General features: G+C 43.4%; 1 protein-coding gene across 1 annotated transcript in view; it reads left to right on the top strand.

The window, feature by feature from the left end:
* Window positions 1–19150, top strand: part of KIAA0825 (KIAA0825 ortholog) — a 514789-nt gene that overhangs the window by 43150 nt on the left and 452489 nt on the right. Inside the window, exon 3 of the mRNA XM_054987566.1 lies at window positions 2476–2644. Coding sequence (XP_054843541.1) covers window positions 2476–2644 — 169 coding nt within the window. The remainder of the gene's footprint in view (window positions 1–2475; window positions 2645–19150) is intronic.

Below are 19150 nucleotides of genomic sequence, written 5' to 3'. Positions count from 1 at the left end.
GTTGCTGTTCATTCCGAAACAAAATACATACATTTGTTTATTCCTGTTTATTATCAACCTTTGTGGATTTTTACTATCTTGAATTTGAGTGCAATCTAGTCATTGAAGTTGTTGCTTATCCATTGCTTTGCTAACACTTCTATTCCATATCAAGTTTCCAGAGTTCAGAATTTGTAACAGAGTGATGAAACTGATTGTGGGTTACTGTTAGTGAATGTGAGTGGTCTTGAGTACAGCTATCCTGGGCCCTTGCTCTACCTTTGCTGCCAGCATCACCCTCAGCTTTGTCCCTCAGCTCTGGTGCTGCATTGCATCTTCCTCCTTACTTTTTTTTTGCAGCACTGGCAGGTGGGGTGGGGCCGTGGGGTGGAGGCTTCCTCCTGTGGCATCATTGAAAGGTGACCCCTTCCCCTCTGATTGCTGGCTGCACAGAGTGGGAGGGGCACCTTTGACTCTCCACTACAGCCACAGCACTGCACCACTGCAAGAGAGAGAGGCCATGGTGGCAGGGATGGGGGGGGGCAGTGACAACAGGCAAGTCAGTGCATGGTGTGTGGCAGCAGGTGTGGGCAACCTCTGAATCTGACCACCCTTATCACAGCTGTGAGTAAGGATTTCAGCGGTGACAGGGATGGGGAGAGGATAAGAGGCACAAGTAAAGTGGTGTGTGTCTTGTCAGGCAAGCAGTTGGACAGTAAGGGGAGGCTTGAGGTGGAGAGGGGTAGGGAACATGATTGAATCAACAGTGCAGATAGGAAGAGAGAGAGAAGGAGGTTGGAAAAGGGCACAGTTTGCTCAGCTCACAGGGACATATGATGCTCAGGAAAACAGAGAGAGAATAATAATAAATAATAATAACATTTGATTTATATACTGCCCTTCAGGACAACTGAATGCCCACTCAGAGCGGTTTACAAAGTTTGCCATTATTATCCCCACAACAAAACACCCTGTGAGGTGGGTGGGGCTGAGAGAGCTCCAGAGAACTGTGACTAGCCCAAGGTCACCCAGCTGGCTTCAAGTGTAGGAGTGGGGAATCAAACACGGCTCTCCAGATTAGAGTCCCGTGCTCTTAACCACTACACCAAACTGGCTCAAGCACAAATTTGAAAGAGTACAAACTAGTGGAGTAGTTTGAGGCAGCAGGGACTTGACATTACACAGTCTTTCCCACAGTTGTTCTCAGACCTTCTTCATCTCTCTCTAGCCTGTTGTACAAGCACCCATCTCTAATTGTGCTGAACTTACCAGCTTCTTTCTTCTCTCCTGCCTTTCCCATGTCAGTGTGGCAGAGATTATGCCCCTAAAAGTGGCGGTCTTCAGTGCTCACTCCTTGAGAGTCTTCTCCTTCACCATGGTGGTGGAAAGTGCCGTTCAGTTCAGGGTGTCCCTCACCATACATCTATCTAAAGAACCTTCTTTTTGTTGTCACTGTCTAACGGCTTCACTCATAAACACACATACACACACTATTTTTTTTTTTAGCAAAATGTGGGTTTTTCTTGTTCAATTTCATATTTATTTGTACTGTTATTTTAAATACCACTTTTATGCCCCTAATATGTTTTCTGTTGTTTGTTTTGTTATAAATAATTCTCGCATTGCTAAATAAAAGAGGAATCCAATGAACGCTAATGCTGGAATACATTTTGTCAGACTTTATAGCACCGCTGGACTCCTGTTTTGGTTTGCTGCTAGAGACTAGAATGGTTACCCATCTGGAATTGCTTTTATGATATCATTGTATTGTATTATTTTTATTTTGTGAATTGCTTCAACCAGGTCCCTAGAGAGTCAACGCATATAAATGTTTTAAATAATAAAAGATTAAACAACTGATTGTCAGCTGCTTCCCCCCTGCTGATTTTATATTTGGTTTTTTTACTCAGGGTCCAAAAATTACTAAAACTGTCCCTGGTCGATTGTGTGTGTTGAACAGGGTTAAATTTGACTACTGACCAGGTTCACTGAGAAGTTTGTGGCATCCCTAATCTCTGCTAGACTCAACAGAGCAGCACAGAAGGCATAGTCCAATAAGATTCCTATCGAACAAAAGAGTTATAGAATTGGGACTTCTTATTTTGTGATACCTGTTTTTGCTACTAGAACATGAACATGAAACATGAAAGGGAAACAGCAATGTGGCCAAGGTTTCTGAGGCACAATACTTGCTTTTTAAGACATAATATGTACAGCTTTTGAAATGTAATACTTGTGGGAATAATCCTGTTTGAAAGTATTTAACTGAGGAAAACAGAAATAACCGCACACTTTCTATCATTATCAAGATTATAGAGTGTTGATCAAGACTCATTATATTAAGATGTCTAGTCAGCTATTTTCATGAATGAAATATTTATGTTAATAAAATGATAAATTATACTGTTATATAATGTCATATTTATTACATTGCTGTAGAAGTCTAACCAATATTTTATTTTTACATAGTAAAAGTGTTTTTTTTTTTTGCTTTAGCGTGGAACAGTGTCTTAAGGAGCTGCAATCGGAAATAAATCAGACTTGTTCTGATGAACTGCTACAGGATACAGCTGACTGTCTTCAGTGGTTACGTAACTGCAGTTTCAGCTCAGTTAAGCCTTGTTCTACACCTCATGGACAATTGGTCAAGTTTCTTCAAGCTCTGGTGAAAATGCTATTTTTTAGAATAACTGAAAATACTTTTCAAATGTTTTCAGTTTGTTATCATTCTTTGGATGGTTTGAGAGTTTGCTGATATGAATGCTGACAGCAATCTAATGTGTGTTTTAACAATAGTAGTATTTTGTCTTGGACCATATTTTGTTGCAGAAGAATTCTGATAGTACATTTATAGTGAAATCCTAAGCAGAGTCACTCAGTGGAGTAACTCTGCTTAGGATTTCACTGTTCGTAACAACTCCCAGCTAAAAGTAGACATTATTAACAGTCTTTTGTACAGCAGTTGTCAGTGGATATTGTTCTTTATCTCATCAACAGTCCTGAGAGTTAAGGGTAAAATTAAGGCGAGCCAGTGAAATTCCCAGCAGAAAACGGCTTCAGACTATTTACTAATAAATGCATTCACCCTTACTTGATCTAATTGTTCTTAAAGGGTATTTTTCTGGCAGTTAGGTCTTGAACAGTTTGATTTCTCTGGCTGCACATTTATCAGAAGAATTTTCTTTTTTTCCCTTAAAGGAAAAAAGGAATACATCAGTCTGTGGTTGTGAAAACATGGACAGTGTGGTTGAAGTTGTCCCACAGAGTTGAGAGGGTCAGTGCAAATCACTGCTTGGCTATGAGGCTCACTGGAGGGCCTCAGCAAGTTGCTATCTCTCAAGATACCTTACTTCGCAGGGTTGTGATGTGGATGTAATGATTTGCTGGTTTTTAAAAAAATCTTTTAAAACTTTTGTCTTTGGACCTTTAATCCAGCACCTCTTTACCTTAAACTTATACCTTATAAAAAGACCAGAGCCAGGGGGCTCTGGTCTTTTTATTTCCACCCACACAGAGCTTCAGGTGTTTTCTACTTTATCCAGGCTTTTACCTTGAGAACACCTTCCCTCTTGTGTTTGTGTGACTGATATATTGCTGCCTCCCTGACTTCCTCAAAAGTTTTTTTGCTTCCACCCAAGGCTTTTTTCCTTAGACCTCCTCAGTTTAACTGGTAATATAAGAAAGCTTGTTATAGATGGTAGTTCGACAGGAAGTTTAGTGTGTGAGTATAGTTGTGAGGTAAAAATATCTTTAAAAAAAAGTAGAATTTATTTATAAGTACATAAATGTGATGGTTGCAGAGCTTTGACAAGTGTATTGGTTTCAGAAGGGTCTTCAACTTCTGCAGAACTGCTGGTGGCAGTCTAGGCATTAAAGCTGCTGATGTAGCCGGTAGAATACAACATAAAAGCCATCCCATAAGAAGCTGTGTGGGGACATGCTCTAGGCCTGAAACAGTCGTGTTTCTCAAGTTGAGTACGGCCAAATGAAGATTGGACCCATCTAAGGAAGCTTTTTTGAACATGTGTTTGACAGTTTGAACCATGTGTCCAGCCTGACCATTGGCTTGGGGACAGCCAGGACTGAAGTGATGTTGGGGGGAGCCAATCAGACTTACCTTCATTCCCCGTAGACTTACCTTCCCTGGGGTCCCCAGCACCAGCCAGGAAGGAGGCGGGTGAGCGGAGATCAGCAGGAGGGTCAGCCAGGGAGTGCCCACCCAGGTAGCAGGGCAGGAGGGGCTCTGCAGCTGCCGTGACACCAGGAGAGCAGCCGAGGCTGGTTGATGAGCCAGGGCACACAGAGGTAACTCCTCCTGCCAACAACAAGAGTGCAGGAACCAGAGAACAAGCCCCAGCGGCTGCACCCAGGCAGCAGTCGCCAAGGATGCCACCTGGCCAGTACCTTCCTTCTACACTTATGGCAGGCACAGCCTGAACCTTGGAGAACTCATATGAGCAAGGAACTAGTGGTGTGGCAGGGGAGAGAGGGTGTGAGGGTGCTGTTATATCCCTCTCCTCCCCCCCCCCCCGGTTTGGAGGCCTGCCCGATACCTGCCAATGCTGAGAGACAAGCCTTGAGGGTGCCTCCCCCAGGCTCCAACACCTCTGCAACAGAGTCTAACAAGTGAGTAATAGAGGTACCTCATTCAGATACAAATTGTTTCATCACTGAACTTACTTTCACTGACATGGCCCTCTGTGAAGGTGCAGTGCTCGGGTAGCCTGTAATTCGTGGTTTGTCCTTGTGTGGTCTTGCAGCTGCTTTAACAAAGTGGTTCACTATCCACCAAATTGTAAATTACTTTGTCCTCATAAATGGGATCAGGTTTAGAGGGTGGAACATAGTAGCTCTGGAAAGGGTGTCTGCCGCCAACATGTCTTTGCCCTTAGTGTGAGCAATCTGGATGCCATATTTTTGAAGCTACAACAGTATCTTTTGTAGTTGTGCTGGAGCCCTTCCAATAGACGTGGCAAAAATTGCTTCCAAGGGTTTGTGGTCTAACTGGAATATCGCTTGGGCACCACACATAGTGGTGGAATTTAGTCACGGCAAAAAGAATTGCTAGAATTTCCTTTTTGATTTGTGCATAGTTCACTTGGCCTGTGTCAGTGCTCTTGAAGCGTAAGCAATAGGTTGCTTCTGTTAAAAAAGCATGCTCCCAAACCATCTTTAGACACATCTGCTTGTACCTCCAATTGTTCTCCTGGATCAAAGTATCAAAGTACTGGGGCAGTCGTGATGGCTTGTTTGAGACTGTTTAAGGCTTCCTGCTGTTCAGACCTCCATTGCCACAGTGCATCGTTTCTCAACAGGGCTTGCTGAGGTGCAGTTGATTCATTTGGTATATATTGGGCCAGGTATTGTATAGTACGCAAGAGTCTCTGAATGCCTTTCTTGTCCACAGGTGGGGGCATTTTGTTGATAGCTTCCACTTGTTGTTATTTGGTCAGATGCCATCTTTGGAAAACACGTGGTCCATATACTTGACCTCTTCTACTAGGACTGTATCTTCGTTGAACTTTACACCCTTTGTTGTGCTCTCTGAAGAACATGCTTCAGAATGGTGTTGTGTTCTACTTTGCCTGATGCTGCGATGATCATGTCATCTGCCAAAACAATATATATAACTGCGCCCAACTAACTATGCAGTAACAATGTAGTATAGATCATAAACTTCAATGAAAGAATTTTAATAACCATTCAGTCAACAATTCTTGCCATCCAAATTATGCCATCAATACCTAAAGTGTGTATATAATATCACAACGCCTGAGGTATGTCATCCACCACAGGTTTTTTCATGACATGTGTAGGTACATACAAATGTTACCATATACAATATTTCTAATACAATCAATGTAACTGCTGACGAGTTCGCCAGCAAGAGGTTCCCGTTCCGGATGCCCCTTTCTCAAAGCAGTTACCACTGTAAAAATATACAAAACTGATTTTTAGAATAAATTTTACAAAATTCACAATAAATTACAATTATACCACTATATACTCACAAACATCAGTTCTGATGGATGCAATATCTCAGTAAATACTGTAAGACAAAAGCCACATAAATATATATAAAAACCTCTGAATTAATATCAAAATGTGCCAACATACATAGTATAATTACAAATGTTATATAAATACTTACAAGCAGTAAATCAACACATTTCTCAGCCTTCAAAGTGCACCGCGCCTCTCTCTTTTGGTATGATCATGTCATCGGCAATGATATGGACACCTAGGATGTTACCAAAGCATTCATAATTTTTCTGCTGAAATACTTCACTTGCTGACCGTATACCAAAAAGGAGTTGTTAAAGTAGTATCTTCCCTATGGGGTGTTAAAGGTACACACTTCTGTGGATTCTGTGGATTCTTTGTCTAGTTTTACCTGGACATCCTTTTCATCTAGGATGATAAACAGCTTCTTCCCAGCCAAGTTTTTCTTGACATCTTCAACAGTAGGAATAGAGAAATATTGCCTCAACACTGCCTTATTGCGATCACATGGATCAAGACAAATGCATTTTTCTTTTGAGTGATCACTAGGCTACTGACCCAAGGAGTGTGCTTTGTGATTTTTGTGATGACGCCTTGTGCTTCTTATTGGTGAATTCTGTCCTTCAATTTGTTCAGAATGGAGTACGGTATCTTTCAACACCCATGAATAACAGGAGGGATTGTAGAGACCAGAAAGATGTAGCGTGCCAGGAAATTGACCCAAGCCTTCAAAAACATCCAAGTAATGTCTAAGGAGGTAATCTCTTGGTCTAGGTACTTATATGGGGTAACAAGTGGACTCACCTGAGGAGATCCAAACTGATACAGGCATCTTTTCCAAACAATGGAGGATCCTCATTATCGATCATATAAAAGGTCAGCTGGGCTTCATTGAGACCTGCTCTGCAATGAGCCATAATCGCCCGTAATGGTTTTCTGCAGTCACCTCCAAAAGCAATGAGCGTGACTGGTGTTTGCATAATATGCACTTTTCCCATCAAACCTTTAGCCACTGTAGCTGAGATGGTGTTCGCTTCAGCTTCACTGTCCATTTTAAAAGAAACTGGGAGACCTACTATTGTTAGTATGCTGTGCCATGCCTTAGAGCAATCACTAATAGACAGTGAGCCCATGAATAGCATTTTCACGTCCTTTTCTAGCTCTGCATGTTCTTCCTTCATTCTGCGTACTTTAACAAAATAATTTTTCCTTGAGCATTTTTAACAAGTAACCCCAAAGGGTGGACACTCTAGACTTCTTTGTGTTTCCACAGTTGTTGCAAATCTTCTGTAGTTTAGCTGGGGTAGGCATTTGTGGTAAGAGGTCTGTTGGAAGCTTGTATCCTTGTTTCAAGGAGCTGGGACAGTTTTGCTTTTGCTCCACAGCATGCAGTGTTGTTTCTGCAAACATAGCTCTGGCCTGGATATTTGTAAGGACTTTCGTTCTGCACGTATCAGTTGCCTGCTGGAGAGTGAGATCAGGCTTTTCAAGGAGTTTCTTCAGGAGTTTGCTATCAGTTATACTAAATACAATCTTGTCTGTTAACAAGAGATCCTAGGAAGTTCCAAAATTTTAACACCACAACCAAGAAGACTTTTTCTTGGGTTTCCACCTGTCTAGCCTCAGTTGGCTGGGGCACCCAAACCAGGGTCTCCAAAGATGACAGGAGTGGACAGGTGGGTATGTAAGGGAGAAGGCAATCCTTAAGGAATGCTTGTGTCATGGTACAGCCAGGGATTGCTGACAGCTCTGATTCCTTTGAGGAGGAGCGGCTGGAACAGCCAAAGCTTGCTGACAGCCTCTGAGGAGGAGCAGCCTGTCACCCACCATCCGGCCACAGCTGAACTGTCAGATGGGGAATCGCAGCCAGAAGACCAGGAAGCTTCCCCTTCCCACCCAGTACTGTCAGTCCAGACTCAGCCAGCTTCCTTATCCCCTCCAGGATCTCGAGACCCAAGAGAGCAATGTTGGTGCAGGCACTGAGAAGACTTGCAGGTCTGATGTAGATCAGCATGCCTCCAAGCTCTGAACCGGCCAGCCTTTCCAAAGGAAGGAGGGGCCTCATTGGAGGAGACTTGAAGCAGTTATTGCCAGCTGAAATAACACATAGCATAAGAGCATGAGAGAGGGGCCCTTTGGTGGTTTCAACGAGTTTCCTGAATTACATGCTTGCTTATCAGACTGTTTCTCTGACTACTGACCTTGGCCTGCCTTCGAAGATGTTCTTGATTTATAGACTGTGTTTATCCTGCCTAGTCACCTTTCCTTGCCAGCCCAGCCGGCTTTCGTTATCTGTCAGCAGTACTCTGCAGACACCAGCTCCTGCCTGAAGCAGAACAGCTTGTACCAAACTGTATAGGGTTTTAAAGCACCTTGAATTGATCCTGGAAACAAATTGGGAACCAGTATAGATGGTGCTAAGAAATATATTTCAGAAAAGTGATGATGATAACTTAGTCAACTTTTGAAAGCAAGGTATGTTTCTGTTTCTCTTATTATTGGTCATTGCTCTGTAAAACAAAAAATTCTCCAAAATCTCCAAAGATGGATGAATTTTTTGTAGGAAGAAAACTGCTATTGGCTGGAGATGGAGTAGTAACTTAGAAACACCAGGAACTTTCTCCCTCACTCAAGTCCAGTGAGCCAAAGGGCTCCTTGCCTTTGGCTTTTAGTCGCATATTCATAGATGTAGGCCCTGAAGTGAACTGGGCCAGAAGATCTAGAAGATTTAAAGAATTCTTGTTTGCCTGTTTCCATTTGTTTATTCTAATTATATTTTGTAAGCCACTTTGGGTCCACTTTGGAAGAAAAGTGTGGTAAAATCCTTTAAGTAAAAAATAAACCTATCTGTACAAAGTGACCTTGCTTTGCTGTTGCACTGCTCTTCTCGGGTTATGTACAACCAGAGGAAAAAAGTGTAGAACCCTTTCTCCCTGCATAGTACAGATCCTTCGAAAAGTGGCAATTCTTCCTCTGAGGTGGAGGACATCTATATTCAGGGAGGCAGGACTAATTTGGACTTCCTATCTTCCAGTAGGTGTCAGTCATCCCTTTTGTTTTGGTCCTACGTCAACAGGGAGAGTCTTAAGCTTCTGCCTTGGACTACTGTATACATTTCCTTCTTTTTACCTTTCAACCGTAACAACCCTCTTCTCCAGCAGTAATACCTGCCTTCTCCCCCTACCCCCAGCAGTGCAGCTAGCTGCAGGGAGTTCTCCTAAAAAAATTTCCCACTCTTTTCAGTTGTGGCCATTACCTTCCCCGCCTTCCTTCCTGACCTCCCTCAGGGAAGCCTCTTATTCTTTTTGCCTCTCAGCCACAGCTGGCTCCTAATTTTTCCTCCTCCTATGCTTCTCCATCCAGTGAAGTTAACATGGGGTGGGCTTTCTGTATTTATCTCCTTTTCCTTTCCCCCTCTCTTCAGCTGCAGTAGTGGCCATTTTGGAACTCCAGCATCCAGATCACCTCAGGCCCACATGGAAGCCACAATGACAGACAGCTTCTTGTCACCTTAATGTCCCGCCTGTTGATCTGGGGATGGAAAGTGGACCAGATTGCAAGTTGCTTCAGAGCCATATGCCATAAAGTCCCTGAAGCATATCAGAAAGAGGTGTCACAGCACCACTCATGGCCTAGCTGGCGCATGGACAGCCTCAGCACAGCAGCCAAACAGAGCCTAGCCGGTGCAGCTCCATTTTCTACACAGAGGGGAGAAGATCACAGAGTACCTCCAGCTGCATTTGTTGATCAATCCAAGTGGCACAGGACATTCAAGGTCAAAATGACTCAGTCAGAGTTATCTTACCACCAAGCTCTAACAGTCAACAGAACGTGAGTAACATGCCTGGTCTGGCTTCCTTGGCTATGTGTACTAACTTCGTAGCTGCTTTGAGACAGGTGATGAGGGAGGAAATAGCTGGGTCCAACACAGAGCAGCGGAGGATGACAGGGCTTCCTCTCAATTATCCTCTGTATTGTGAGGAAAGAAATCACTAGCCTTCAGTGCAAGGCAGAGAAAGACGTCAGTTTTACATTTCTGGCTTCACCAAAGCTGGCAACTTTGCCAACAGACAAGAAAGTGATTTCCCACATTCAAAAAGCCAATCAAAGGGCAAACTAACAATAGCAACAGCCCCAGCACGGATGATGAAGGTCTACTCATGAGTAATGCAACCAGGTCAGGCACTATGAGGCTGTCCCTGGATCTCCTAAACTTGATTACTTATCTATGAGAAGAGATTGCCAAATTCGTTGTCCACGCACTGAGGGAAGAGACAGGTCTCCGTCTGGTTCTTCTTTCAGCCCTTGCCCCCGAAATAGAGGTTGTAGAAGGGGCAATTTTCATACAAAAGGAATCCTAGCTGGCCTATTAAGGCAGATAGAGAGGAAACCTATACCAGAAAAAAAACAAAATTCGGCCACGAATATCATCGCAAGAATTAAAGAAGACTATGAAGCTCTTGGAAGGCAGTTGAAGACATTTGGTGCACAGGTGGTATTCTCTTCTATCCTTTCTGTCAAAGGAAGAGGAATGTGCAGACCATACTTGAGGTGAATCGTTAGCTGAGATGGTGGTGTCGGCAGGAGCACTTTGGGTTCTGAGACCACAGGATGAGTTTTCTCAGAGGTTTTCTGGCACATGATGGGCTTCACCTCTCAAGATCAGGGACGGAAATGTTTGGAAAGAACCTGGAGAGTTTCATCAGGAGAGCTTTAAACTGATGCCGCAAGGGGAAGGGGATAATCAACAAGGAGATTTCAGTGAAGAAGTGATAACAGCAGGGGTCCACTGGACAGATCAAACAAAGGTACAAGGCTAAAAGTGCCTATATAGCAATGCCTGAAGTATGGGTAATAAAAAGGAAACAGAGGGCTACGATATAGTAGGAATTACTGAGACTTGGTGGGAAGATTCCCATAACTGGAATGTGGTAGTGGATGGGTACGAGTTGTTCAAGAAAAACTGAAAGGGTAGAAGAGGAGGCAGAGTGGCATTGTATGTGAGGAAAGGGCTTGATTGTCAGGAGATTCTGGAGAATGTGGTTGACAACCCAGTGGAAAGTATATGGGTGGAAATAAGGGGAGGAAGGACAATGGGTATTGTTGTTGGAGTCTGCTACAGACCGCCTGACCAGGGAGAGGAAATGGATGCTGCCCTCCTTGAACAGATTGGTAGTATCCAGACATCAGAACCCTATAATTATGGGTGACTTCAACTTCCCCGATGTGTGCTGGGAGACAAGGTCAGCAAAGCGACAAGGATCACATAACTTCCTGACCTGCCTGGCTGATAACTTCCTTATTCAAATGGTGGAGGAAGCTACAAGGGGCTCGGCCATACTAGATTTAATATTAACCAACAGGGAAAAATTGGTAGATGGTGTAAAGGTAGTGGGGACCTTAGGGGGAAATGACTATGTCTTCCTTGCATTCCAGTTGCTGTGGGGGGCCAAGGAAGTTTGTAGCCAGACTCATAGGTTAGATTTTCATAGGGCCAACTTCAATGAACTCAGAGGCTTGATGAGAGTCATTCCGTGGGGGAGTGTGCTGGAAGAGAAAAGAGCAAGTGAAAAGTGGGCTCTTCTCAAACATGAGCTTTTGCAAGCTCAAGCCCTCAGTGTTCCAGCAAGACGGAAACATGGTAAGGGCTCCAAGAAACTGATGTGCATGAACAGAGAGCGCCAGAATAAGCTAAGGGAGAAAAAGGAAATGTTCAGGAAATAGAGAGCAGGACAGACCTCTAAAGAGGAATATACAAGGGTTACTAGGTACTGCGGATCAGCCATCAGAGAAGCCAAAGCTTAGTATGAGTTGGGTCTGGCTAGGGGACCTCGCTACAATAAGAAAAACTTCTACAGATACGTGAGAAGCAAACGCAAGGTAAAAGAGGCAATTGGACCAGTGTTGGGAGTAGAAGGAGAAACTCTGATGGAGGACAGAGAAAAAGCAGACAGGCTTAATGACTTTTTTGCCTCTGTTTTCTCCTTGAAGGACTCGAGCCCATCTAGAGATGGTAGAAGACATGACAGGACACCTGGGTGGCTAGTTGACATTGACATAGAGGTTGTTGAGAGGCACGTGGCTATACTGGACAAATACAAATCCCCTGGGCTGGATGGTGTGCACCCAAGAGTGCTCAAAGAACTTTCTAGAGAACTTGCTGAGCCTCTGTCCATCATCTTCAAATCCTCCTGGAAGACTGGGGATGTGCCACAAGATTGCAGAAGAGAGAATGTTATCCCAATCTTTAAGAAAGGGAAGAAAGATGACCTGGGAAACTACAGGCTGGTTAGTCTGACTTCTGTTGCTGGGAAGATATTAGAGCAGATTTTAAAGGGATCAATCTGTAAGCATCTGAATGACTGCTTAATGATCCAAGGAAGTCAACATGATTTTGTCCCCAACAGATCTTGTCAAACCAACTTGGTTTCCTTCTTCGATCAAGCTTACTGGATCGCGGGAACTTTGTTGACATGATTTACTTGGATTTCAGCAAAGCTTTCAATAAGGTTTCCCATGACATTCTAATGGGTAAACTGGAAGACTGTGGACTGAACTATAGGACAGTTCGGTGGATATGGAACTGGTTAGAGGACCGCACCCAAAGAGTGGTGGTCAATGGCATTTCATGAGATTGGAGGGAGGTGTTCAGTGGTGTGCCACAGGGCTCGGTTCTGGGCCTGGTACTTTTCAGTATTCTTATCAATGATCTGGATGATCATTGACGGGCTACTCATTAAATTTGCTGATGATACCAAATTGGGAGGAGTTGGCAAACGCTCAAGAAGATAGAATTAAAATTCAACAAGACCTGAATACTCTGGAGAAGTGGGCAGTTGTGAACAGGATGCAATTCAACATAGGTAAGTGCACAGTATTACATCTGGGTCACAAAAATGTGAAGCACAAATACTGGATGGGGGATACACTTGTGGGAAGTAGTGTATGCAAAAGAGATCTTGAGGTAAGAGCGAACTGTAAACTAAATATGAGCAGTCAGTGTGATGTAGTGGCAAAAAGGGCAAACTCAGTCTTGGGTTGTATCAAAAGGGCCATTGCATTGAAATCGCAAGAGGTCAGAGTCCCTCTCTATACTGCCTTGGTCAGGCCGCACCTGGAGTACTATGTGCAGTTCTGGAGGCCTCAATACAAAAAGGATGTGGACAAAATCGAGAGGGTGCAGAAGAGAGCGACGAGGATGATCAAGGGTCTGGAGACTGAGCCCTATGAGGAAAGGCTGAGGGCGTTGGGAATATTTAGTTTGGAGAAGAGGAGATTGAGGGGGGACATGTTTGCTCTCTTGAAAGGCTGTCAATTGGAGGAGGGCAAGGATCTCCAGTTGTTCATATCCTCTGCTGTTCCAGTTGGCAGCAGAGGATAGGACCTGAAGCAACAGGGTTAAATTACATGCAGAAAGGTACTGGCGAGCATGTTCTGGGGGTTTGCTCCCAGAAGAGGGGCAAATCCACGGGTGTTTGCCCACCGCTGGTGGGCTCCTGGGTATCCTATTCAGCCAGCTCTTGTAGTCATGAGTAAACCCTGGACTGTAGTCCAACTGCTTCAGATTTTACTATCCTGGGACCAACATAAAACATGAAACATACTTCACAGCATTACAATTTCCCCTGCTGGTAGTTAGCTGTTGTTGCAATTGTGTTCAGTCTATCCCTGGGATCATTCCTTTCTAACAAGAACCAGTTCAGTGTAATGGTGGGAACATCAGGCTGGGATCTGGGAGATCTAGATTCCATTTCTGTGCTGCTTGGGAGACTTGTCTGTGACCTCAGGCCTGTTGCATTCTCTAGGCCCAGCCTGCCTAGTGGGGTTTTTGTTTGGATGGAATGGAAAGGTATGAAATGTATCCACTTTGAGTCCACACTGGGGATGAAAAGTGGGATCTAGATATTTTCTACAACCATCCTGCTACTCAGAAAGGGTGCCTTAACTCTCTTTGAATTGGCTACTGGCAGGGCCCCTGCTGTAACCCTAAGTAAACTTATTCTTCATTTTAGTGGTCATCACTATTGTTGATGATTTGCAGATTAAATAGAACTTCATCTCTATTGCAGTCATCGTAGAAAGTGAATGCTATAAACTGTTAGCCTATGTGGGAACCAGAAATCCCCTGTTGCAATTTTTTTTCTTAAGCTATTGCTCAACATATTATTATGACCTTCCTACCACCCCTTTGAAGGGAGTATGAAACATGTTTAATCCTATCCTGGAACATAAGAGCATGAGCCAAAGTGTTACGAATTGAGGCCACTGAACATCTCTCATAGCAGATTGCATCTTTGTAGGAAAAGATAAAAGCCCACTGGCTTCTTAAGAAGTAGCATTTATTTGCTGTAAGTTGTTGTGAGTTCAATTTATTTCTACAAATAACTGAGTGTTTCATAGTGACTGTTGCTGTGACTTCACAGAGACTCTAAATCCTGCATTTCAGGTAGAAAACACTCTTGTCACAGGTAAGTACAACTCTTCTTTTCTCATGCCTCTCCTCCCCTGAGACAAGGTGAAAAGGAGTATACTCCATATTCTTCACAATGCCAAAAAAAGAATAGCGATTGAAGGGCAATACTAGACTCAAAATATAGCAACACGTTTATCAAACTGAAGCACTTCAAATTGGGGATGATGAGACCTATCAAGAATCCATGCTATGGAGGGCCCGTGGCTCAATGACGGACCACTTGCCTTGCATGCAGAGGGTCCTGAGTTTGGGTCAAAGCTTTTACTGTTCCTGGATCTCAGAGCCAAACTACACCAGAGGACTACCTTACTTCACATTCCAATTCTTTCTGGGCACAGAATATTCCTCTTTTTCTGTGCAGGGGTGCTCTATCTAGTAGTTCAGAGAACTACTATTCAGTCACTCCACAGCACCGAGGACCTTCACAAAGATCTTGATCAACCCGGTTGTAACATTAAGAAAGGAAAGCATTCATGTACACCCTCATCTGGACAACTTGGATCAGGACAAGCTCTGCATGTCTACAAGCTTACAATTCCTGATCAACTTACAGAGGAGTTCCTTACAATCCAAACAGTGAGTAGAACATCTGGGAGCCCTATTAGACACAATACACAATTTTCCTAACCAAAACAGAGGCAAAGAAGAGAAAGGAGACGCCACATGTGATCATCAAGGCCAGGTACTCATTGATAGGCCTACTGATTCCAAGTATCGACATCCAGTAGTGTTAACTACATACAAGGCCCTTATAGTGACTACTGAGTCCCTGACAACTACAAATTATGACCTCACCCAACCCAGTCTCATACAGCAGGCAAGGATGACCAACCTTCTGCAAGTTAAGCATTACTGCAGTCCAGTATTGAAACAGGTTATCACATATTCAGGAAACCCATATTAAAAAGATCAAGAACACCTACTAAATTATAAAAAAATGGGCAAGGTTTATACTTCATTATCACAAGTGAAGAAAAAGAATGTGGCACTATACATTATTAAAAGCCTGGAGATTTTTCAAGAATTAAAAGACGGTCAGGGGACATAATCTGATTTTAAAAATAAGACTTTCTGATGGACAAGTATGGACACTGACGTCAATATATGCACCAAATAATGGCAAAAAGAAGTTTTATGAGAGATATTTTCATATGTTACTAGGTTTTCAAGAGGGAGAGATTTTGAGTTTGGGAGATATGAACTGTGTCCTGGACCCAAAAATAGATAGATCTACAAGGTCGGGAAGGAATCTGCCCAAGTACATGCCCAATTATATGTCCACTTTGGAATTGGAAGATGTTTGGAGATGGTTGCACACAAAAGAAAGAGATTACACATTCTTCTCAGATATACATCAAATGTATTCCAGAATAGATATGTGTTGGATATCTAAAAGCTTGTTGACAAAAGCAGGAATTTTCTCAAGGACTCTAGCAGACCACAATCTGATAGAGATAATTTGTCAAAGTGGAGGAAAGAAAGAAGATGGAGATTAAATGATACTTTATTGCTACAGGAGGATGTATTACAAAAAAGTTGGAAACAATTGATATTATTTCCAGATAAATACTACAGCAGATGTTAATCCAATAACAATATAGGAAGCTGGTAAAGCCTACATAAGAGGAACCTTGTTAGCAATAGTGTCCAGAACGAAAAAAGAAATGTTGGGAGTTATGGACAGTCTAATCCAAAAACTGAAGAAACTGGAACAAGAACACAAAATAACAAGGGATTAAAGAAATAGATAGAGGACTGTAATGCCATCTTTCTGATGCCATTGATGAGATTGCTCCCCGTCACCCTCTCCACCCCCGAACTAGAATAGCTCCCTGGTATATTGAGGAGCTATGACAGATGAAACGGGAGCTGGGACAGCTAGAGCGATTGTGGCGGTGACTCCATGACGAAGAGACAAGAACATCTTACAGGATGTTTATGAGGTCACAGTGAAAGCTGGAAAGAGAGATTACTATGCAGCCTCCATTGCGCCTGCTAGTTCTTGCCCAGCACAACTTTTCAGAGTGATTAGGGCTTTAACGTCCCTTATGCATGAGACAAATAAAAATGTAAATTCAATGATAAGCCGTGAGGCTTTTGGAGATTATTTTGCAGATAAGATCTGGTCACTCCACCAGGACTTGTCCACCATGATTGATGCAGTACAGGAACTGGAAGTCTCTTGGCCATCTTCAGAGTTGATATAAGATCAGGCCACTCTCCCAGGAGGCGATAGACAGGGTCCTGCATGCTGTGAAATCTACCACATGCCCACTGGACCCGTGCCCACCATGGCTGGAGAAAACTGGCGGTGCTGGGATTTGGGTCCCGTTAGCTGACATCATTAATCTTTCCTTGAGTTCTGGGGTTTTCCCAGACTCGTTGAAGGAGGCAGTGGTGCAGCCCTTATTAAAGAAAACATCATTGGATGCTGTTGATCCAGCCAATTACCATCCAATTTTTAATCTTCCATTCCTGGGTAAGGTAATTGAGGGCGGTAGTGGAAGAGTTGCACGTATGCCTGGATGATGCCTCTATCTTGGACCCATTCCAGTCCAACTTCAAGCCTGGCCATGGTACAGAGACAGCTCTGGCCGCTCTCACAGATGATCTGTAGCGACACCTGGATCGAGGTGAATCGGCATTGCTGATACTGCTAGATCTTACAGCAGCGTTCAGCATGGTTGATCACAATCTCTTGACCCACCGCCTCACCAATGTGGGGATTTATGGGACAGCCCTGCAGTGGCTGAGCTCCTTCCTCAGCTGTCAGGGACAGAGAGTGACGTTTGGGGAACAGATGTCCACCCGCCATTCTTTGGCATGCAGCATTCCTCGGGGCAATTCTTTCCACAATACTATTTAACATCTATGTGTGCCCCCTCACCCAGGAAGTCTGCAATTTTGGGCTGGGTTGTCACCAGTATATGAATGACACCCAGCTCTATCTGTTGATGGACAACCAGTCTGACTGTGCTCCGGATTCCTTGGCCAAGGGTCTTGAGACCGTGACAGTATGGCTATGTCAGAGTTGCCTGAAATTGAATCCCCTGAAGACAGAGGTTCTGTGTCTGGGTTGTGGAGCAGGGAGGTTGGGGACCCAGCTCCCCAACCCTTGACAGGGTACAACTGAAGCCTTCATTGATGGTGAGAAGCCTGGGTGTGCCACACTTTCAGTGGAGGCCCAGGTCACAACCGTTGCCAGGTCTGCCTTTTTTCATCTCCAACAGGCCAGGCAACTGGCACCCTATCTCTTATCCTGAGACCTGGCTACAGTAATTGTTGGGGAGGGTGCAGATTATAATGAGATAAATAAGGTAGCAGAGTAGCAATGTTTGATATTAGCACAGTGGAAATATAAGTAGACAGACTTCTGTGGTTTAGCTCTATGAAAATACCTTTACTAAATAACAGGATAAAAAGGGTACATTTGGTAGAAAAGTAATAAACGCCAGATTGGCTACATCTTGAAGGCTAGGCTAGGAACTTGGAGAGAGAAAAACTGAGATTGAACTGAGACATAGAACAGACTGTCTGAGAAGAAGTTGCATCTTCTACATCTCTCCTCAGACACAGTGAACAAAGAGCAATAAAACCATAGTATATGTTGCTATTAAAATACAATTAATTAAATAAATAAATAAATAAATAAATAGCTAATTGCCCCCCAATAAACTGGCTCATCCAATAGACATTCCTAGATTCCTTCATTAAAACTAGAGACTCCCCTTTCTATGGTGGGAACTTTTTCTCGACACCTAAGTGGTTCAATGCTAACTTGCTATCTGACTAAACAAACAGAATAACAATTTAACTCTTTCATGACTGAATGTAGGACACTTCCAAATGAAACCTAACACCCCTTCTCAAGTGCCGGAGCTCAAGTCATGAAGGCTTATCTTCTTGTGTAGCTGTTCCAGCTTCTTCTCAGGTGGTTTGATGAGGGTACCTGCAAAATATAAAAATTGGTTTAGTTTGTCTATGCCAAAGTCTTTGAGTAGATGGAGGATGAATTCCAGCTCATTGCAAGCTTGTGCTTCAGTGGCAGACTTGGTGACTAGAGGTTGCCTCGAGTTTGCAAGTCCAGGGGAAAGGCTTAGAAAAAGTTTCCCTTTTAAAAATATCTTGCTTTATCAAGCTAAGAACACACAGAGTCGACTCTTAAAGCATCTGAGTCCATAACCTCTGTTGTGGGGGTGTAGATTATAATGAGATAAATAAGGTAGCAGAGTTTGACATTAGTGCATTGGAAATAAGTAGGCAGACTTCTGTGGTTTAGCTCTATAAAAATACCTTTGCTACAAGTTTATCTCAACCTCACTGAGGGAATGCAGCTTGAAAACAACCAGAACAGCAGGACAACTCACTTTACGCTGGGCTGCCCTTGGGCCTGACTCGGAAGCTACAGCTGGTCCAGAATGAAGTGGCATGCATTCTTACAGGAACGCCTACTCGAGCGCATATCCATCCTGTGCTGTGCCAGCTGCTAAAGAGGGTATTCATAACTATTTACGGCTTAAGAAATCAGTAAAATCCATGCAAAAGCAAGATAGTGTTCATATACTAAGAGATGGACTACTTAAAATACGATTTCAATACAGAAATAAATTGAGCCCACCAATCTCATCACTGATGTCGCCAATAAACGCCAATAAAATTGATCGGTTCAGCTATGAATTTATGACAGCAAAGCAA

The sequence above is a fragment of the Eublepharis macularius genome, chromosome 8, assembly GCF_028583425.1.
Source record: "Eublepharis macularius isolate TG4126 chromosome 8, MPM_Emac_v1.0, whole genome shotgun sequence".
NCBI lineage: Eukaryota > Metazoa > Chordata > Lepidosauria > Squamata > Eublepharidae > Eublepharis > Eublepharis macularius.
Note: the sequence above shows the minus strand (reverse complement) of the source record. Positions and strands in the feature narration are given on the sequence as shown.